Genomic DNA, 6,713 nt, shown 5'->3' with positions numbered 1-6,713 from the left:
ATCAACCACAGGCTTTGGAACAGTTGTCAATGGGCATTTCCCGGCACCGGGCTTGACGAATGACCTGGAGAGATGCGGGATAGGCTTCGAAAGTGCCCACGCCTTCTGTTTCAACCTTTTAACCCTTTTCACATCTGCTGTTGTAGGTTTGAATCCAAGACCGAACGTACCCAAGTTTTCAAGGAGGGACACTGGCTGTATGATACCCTGCAGAGATGCACCCAGAACTTTACCTGGCACAAAGCCATTTTTCAGCATTTCAGAGGCCACCATGACGGATGCAGAGGCTATCTTTGGAGTTGGAACACATTTCCCTTTTGGAACCTTCTCGACCGGCACTGTTTCAAAAACTTGGTAGACCCAAGGCCCTTTGTCATCTTCATCCTCAATAAACGGGACGGAGGCATCACTGTGAGCACACAAATTCTCCTCACCATGCATGACGATCTCCTGTCTATCCCATTCGAACTTGACCATCTGGTGCAAAGTGGACGGGACTGCTTTGGCGGCATGTATCCAAGGCCGACCTAACAGCAAGTTGTAAGAGACGGCTACGTCCAGTACCTGGAACTCCATGGTGAATTCCACCGGTCCTATTGTCAATTCAAGCATTATATCACCGACCAAGTCTTTCCCTCCACCGTCAAAACCTCGGGCGCATATGATGTTCTTGTGAATCCTCTCATCATTAACTTTCAACTTGTTCAGAGTAGAGAGAGGGCAAATGTTTGCACTGGAACCATTTTCAACTAACACCCTGGTGACCACAGAATCTTCACATTTTACCGTAAGATAGAGAGCTATGTTGTCTTCAGTACCTTCCACAGGCAACTCATCATCGGAAAAAGTGACCATGTGCACCTCAAATATTTTGTTGGCGATCTTCGCTAGATGGTTCACCGAAATTTTGTAGGGGACATGAGCTTCGTTCAGAATTTTCATCAGGGCCCGACGATGCTCATCGGAGTGGATCAATAATGATAGCAAGGAAATCTGAGCGGGCATCTTTCTCAGCTGCTCCACGATGGAGTAATCTTGTACCTTTATTTTTCTCAAAAATTCCTCCGCTTCTTCCTCAGTGACTGCTTTCTTCACTAGAACTGGATTATCTCTGGATTTTTTAGCTTTTCTTAACTCTTCCGGGGCAAAGCATCTCCCCGAACGAGTTAGTCCCTGGGCCTCATTGACTTCTTCTTTCACTTCCTTTCCCCTGTAGGTCACTATCATCCGTTCGTAGCTCCATAGGATAGCCTTGGTGTTGACTACCGGCAACTGGGTTACAGGCTTGATGATGACCGGGTCCGTACGGGCACCCTCCACAATTATGATAGGCTTACTCGCCAACCCTGGCACGACCACCTGTGACTTTTCTTGCTTTGCTACAAAATCAACTGGGGATCTCTTTTCAACTACCACAGATGGTTCACCATTCGTCATGCTCAACTTGTTCACTGGTCCTTCAACCATTGGTTTTGTGACAATTGCTTCCTTGACTGTCTTGGCCTCACTAGACCGAATCATCATAGCAAATTGTGATGGCTTCTTGGGTTCCCCCTCCTTGTGTACTATCTCGTTCATGTTTTCATCATGAGTCGGCAATGGGTTCTGATTGATGTTAGGGGTTTCCGGAGTTTGGACCACAATCTAGTTTGTATCAATGAGCTCTTGGATGGCATTTTTCAAGTGCTAGCACTTTTTCGTATCATGCCCTGGAGTACCAGAACAGTATGCACAGCTCAAGGAGTAATCAAGATTCTTTGGATGAGGGTTTGGCAATTTCGATTCAATTGGCCTCAGCACATCCAACTGCCTCAATCTCTGGAACAGGCTAGTATAAGACTCCCCCAGTGGGTGAAAGTTTTCTTCCGCTGCAACCTTTCATTTCTGAACACTGGCTTGGGCCAGAAACCTAGACCGGCAGGGTTTCGGTAGGCTCGTGGAGGTGGGTATGCATTTTGTGGAGCTGGGTAGGTGTTTTGTGGGTTTGGGTCACGCCACTGTGGGTAAGAAGGAGGTTGAGTGTATGATTGGGCGTGGTGAACAAAAATCTGAGGGTCTGGTGATGGGAAGTAGTGTTGGGGTGGATTATATGGGTTTTGGGTGTAGGTTCGGTGATGGGTTCGCGGCTGGGTATAATGGTGTGACGGGCCCTTCGGTCCAAACCATGCTCCTGAATCAACTGTTGCCACATCTTCTTTCTTCTTCTTTCCAATCACTCCTCCGGTACCGTTCTGGATGGCTTGGGTGGTTGCTTTGATGGCCGAGTAGCTCATGATTTTGCTCGACTTAAGCCCTTCTTCCACCATGCCGCCCATCTTTACTACCTCATTGAAAGACTTGTCTATGGCCGATATCAGATGGCCAAAGTAAGTGGGCTCCAAAGCTTGCAGAATTTACTCCTCCATCGGAGGGTTGACTCTTGCCGCTTGTTCTCTCCAGCGAAAACCATATTCTCTGAAACTTTCTCCTGGCTTCTTTTCTATCTTAGTCAGGGACAAACGATCTGGAACGATCTCTATGTTGTACTGGAAGTGCCGTGCAAATGCTTGGGCTAGATCATCCCATGTATACCATCTGCTATGATCTTGACGTGTATACCACTCTAACGCCGCGCCACTTAGACTTTGGCTGAAATACGCCATTAACAGCTCATCTCTTCCACCAGTTCCTCTCATTTTACTGCAGAATCCCCTCAAGTGGGCCACCGGTGCCCCGTGCCCGTCATACAGGTTAAATTTAGGCATCTTGAATCCCACTGGCAGCTGGACATCAGGAAATAGACACAAATCTTTGTAGGCTACGCTCACCTGGCCTCCCAATCCCTACATGTTTCTGAATGATTGCTCCAGGCTTCTTACCTTCCTGAACATCTCCTCTTATTCCGGGTTTTTAGGTGATTTCTCAGTCTCAACAGGGAGGTCAAAATGAGGAGTATAAGAGTGATGATCTGGGGCCCTGAAAGTAGGCTCTGGGGGATAGTACTGATTATCTTGGGTCTGGAACAATGGCTCGCTGGAGGATCGATGGAGTATAGCTGGCGGGGGCGCTACAAAGACAGGGGTGGTTGGTGGAGGGGGGTACGGGATTGTTTTAGCTGGTGGTGCTTGGGTGGTTTGGGAAGTGGTGCCTTGATAATGGTGGTAGTGGGCGAAACCTGGTGCATTTTGTGGGGATGAATCAGCAATAGGAGGTTCTTGGGACTGAGCCAACGGTGGGATGAAAGTGGGGTTGGCAGGGTATGATGGTGGGGGATGCCCTTTCACCCAGGCTTGGTACATTTCGGCCATCTAATGTTTCAACTTATACAGTTCCTCTTTCAGATTAACCTCAGACTCTTCCCCCTCTCTTGAAGGATCAATAACACTTGCATCCAGTTCCTGGCCGGCCATGATCAACTTGTTCTTAGACCTGGTGTTGTATGGGTGGGTTTGCCAGAATGCCGATCAAACTAACCACCTGCCTGGACTTGATGACAACAAGCAAACTTGTTAGCGATTGATATCTTAACAGATAGGCAACCGCACGTTGTGGATACAATGCACCTAAGCAGTTAACCATTTCAATTATGCATTTGAACGGCTGCTTGCTTCATCCCGGCTTTCACTAATTCTTTCATTTTGCCTTTTTCTTTCTCTTTTTCTTTTTCATTCCCACCTTTCCTTTGCTTGATTCTTGTCTTTCCTCTTTTATTCTCGCATTTTCCCTCTCTTGTTTTGCCATTATTTCTTTTTCCTCGATTTATTTGTATCATGACGCCGCATGAATCAGACCAAGCGTAGTTCTGGGAAATAGATAAATAAATAAATAAATAAATAAAGACACATTTTTCTTTTTCTTCAAATTTTGTAAAATAAATCATAACATCCTGATTACAACGACTTCACTACAGATCAAACATTTTCAGAAACTAAAACAAGACTCAAAATGGACTGACAGACTCTAAAAGAAAATGCAACACAGACTCGAAAAAAAAAAATCAAGAATACATAAGTGCTTCCACTGCTGCTCCAGCTGGCCTTGCTGCGGGTCTATGTGCCAGGTCTTCTTGAAGACGAAACAAGTCATCCATGATCTGTCGGACAAAGATCATAACTGAAGCGAAGAACATGGACTGGGTCATGTCTTCACACTCGTTGCACTTTATCACGATGTAGTCCGCAATCTTCCTAAACCTTTCCCTGATAATACCTTTTTCTTGTAGCAATCGTCCAATCTGCTAAGATCGGGCCCCCAAAACTTGTTCGGCAGTATGATGTTGCTCTTGAAGTTGTTGCAGGTCCTTTTCTAACTGCGACATCAGGGCATAGCAATGTTCCCTTTCTGACTGAAATCTCTTGCATGCTTGGTCATTTAGTTTTCAAGGACGTTGATTCTTTTCTTTAGACCCACCATTCCTCTGTCTTACTTCTCTTTCAGCTGTCGGACGAAACTTGCCCGTCCCTCCGCACTCTTAACTAACTTGGCTTGGGCTTTTGCTAACTCCTTTTCAGTCTTTTCCAGGTCTTCCTCGTAAGCACCCACCTTTCTCCTAAGGCAGTTTATGAGCTTCTCATTTTGTCTACTTCTAGCCGGATTTTTGGCGGCGATTTCCATTCTTTGAATTTGAGCTCGTAAAGCTTCATTTTCCTAGGCCAATTTCCTTCTTTCTCCTTTGGCTTCTTTCAGTTGTAGATCATTATTGAACTCAACGTTTCTCAATTTCTCTTCAAGAACGTGAATGGTAGCTTGGTACTTTTTCTCCTTCTCTCCCTAGGCCAACCTTTCCTTGACTTTGTCATCAAAAGCTTGCACATGTGGTCTTTTTGCTGGTCTTTCGGGCTCTAGTTCGGGCTCTGGCTCATTGCTTACACCTGACTTCCCTTCAAACCATGCTGCATAATTTGGATTCACTTCCCCTTTAGCAACATCTGGTACCTGGGTGCCATTTTTCAGATACTGACAATTGTTCCAATCCTGCTGGACTAAAGCCTCTGGTAATGCGGCCTCTGGATGGAGTTCAATGACCTGAGTGGTTAGATCCTCATCTTCAGGTACTACATGATATCTCCCTAGCTGCCTTAGGACTCTCTGTGGTGCGTATGGCTGGACACTCCGCAAACCCATCAACATCAAATAACCCTTTGCGGCTGTCATATATATGATTTCTGTCATCGGGAGCCAACCTATCGTCCATTCGACTTGACTTGCTTTTAGAGCTTTCAAATGGGAGATCCAAGCTTCAAACCCTTCTGGAGCATTGTAATCTTTCACCCTTTCCTTGTAGCTTTTGATGAAATTGTCTTTGCTTGAACCATAGCTCATGAACCTGGGGTGGTGGCGGAGATGCTCAATCGACCACATTTGTAGAAGAACACTGCAACCCTCGAAGAATTGAGCCCCGGATCTACACAATGTCAATGCCCGGTAAATATCTGCCAGTACTAGAGTAGCAAGTGTGTGATCTTTCTTTGTAATAAGGGTTTGTGCAACTCTAGCCATGCGGGTGTCTACCGTCTCCTCGGCATTTGGAAAGACTATGATTGCCAGGAACGCGACTATGAAGGCGAACCTACAATGAATTTGCCAAAGGTTCGTGTCCTGTTTGTTGTTCAATCCTTTTTCATGTGTTTCGAACCCGACCGAATGCCCGAATCTGGAATACAAAAATTGAAAGGAACAGCACCCGTTGTCCACATGAGCCTTCTTCATTTGTTTGCTGATATTAAGAAGATCAAAGAATTTGTGCACTGATGGGGCTCTCGGGAATATCAACTGTTGTTTCCTCATGTCCCGGCCAAAATGGATGTACCCAGCTATTTCTTCCAGTGTAGGGGTGAGTTCAAAATCTGAGAAGCGAAAGACGTTATGCACAGGATCCCAGAAGGTTACCAAAGCTTTGATCGAATCTTCCCGTGGTTTGATTTCCAATAGATCAATGAGAGCACCCAACTGCTCTTTCACCCAGTCTTGACCATCCCCATCCAAATCATACCACCACATGCGCAACTGCAACTGAGCTTGCTCTATGACTAGTAGTTTCGGGTCCTGGACAATGTTCATCTTGGTACCTGCGAATGGTTAGGGTTAGGGTTGACTCTGACAGACTTTTGAGGAAACAGGTTTCGACTTCTTAAAGAAAATGACCCTTTCCCCTTTTTACACAAAGTGGCTGCTTTCGTAAATGTGGCCCCTTCGCAATTTCAAGCAAATTTTGAGGCCGGGGGGGAAGATACTTAGAAAAAAATGACCCCTTATCGACAGATTTGCTCGTTCTCTATGAAAATAGCCCTTCAACAACTGAAGGTATTCTAAGGCTATCTCGGCGAGAACGTCGCCGAAATTGGGTCGGCTCATTCTTGACATAGATCCCTACCTACGACTCCACTTTATTTGGCTAATTTTGAAAAAGAGGCCGAACCCTATGTAGGTTGCCTACGTATCCCACATCTGGTAGGAATCAGACATGCGTAGTTCGGGCAGTCTTGACATAATTTTAAAAGAAAACACGAGTGACTCATTTTGAAAAGGCTCTCTTTTTTTTTTCTTTTTTTTTCTTTTTCAAATCCCTTTTTCTTAAAAAAAAATTCGGCAGAGTTTCGAGATATTTTCAAACACCGGGTTTATTCCCTTTCTACACCACTCTTGGTCTACACACCCTTTCAAATAAATAAATATTCACATAGCACGTAAGATGCATCAAGATGGTCTGTTATTTTGGGTACACCTGTCCTAGA

At 45.4% G+C, this 6,713-nt stretch overlaps 1 protein-coding gene across 1 annotated transcript; it reads right to left on the bottom strand.

Annotated features, from left to right (window-relative positions):
- Nucleotides 1-2,876: 2,876 nt before the first annotated feature.
- Nucleotides 2,877-3,278, bottom strand: LOC109218450 (extensin-like). Its single transcript, XM_019382816.1, has one exon. It carries the CDS (start codon nt 3,276-3,278, stop codon nt 2,877-2,879), a length of 402 nt encoding a protein of 133 aa, XP_019238361.1.
- Nucleotides 3,279-6,713: the final 3,435 nt, after the last annotated feature.

Source organism: Nicotiana attenuata, unplaced genomic scaffold, assembly GCF_001879085.1.
Source record: "Nicotiana attenuata strain UT unplaced genomic scaffold, NIATTr2, whole genome shotgun sequence".
Taxonomy (NCBI): domain Eukaryota; kingdom Viridiplantae; phylum Streptophyta; class Magnoliopsida; order Solanales; family Solanaceae; genus Nicotiana; species Nicotiana attenuata.
Note: the sequence above shows the minus strand (reverse complement) of the source record. Positions and strands in the feature narration are given on the sequence as shown.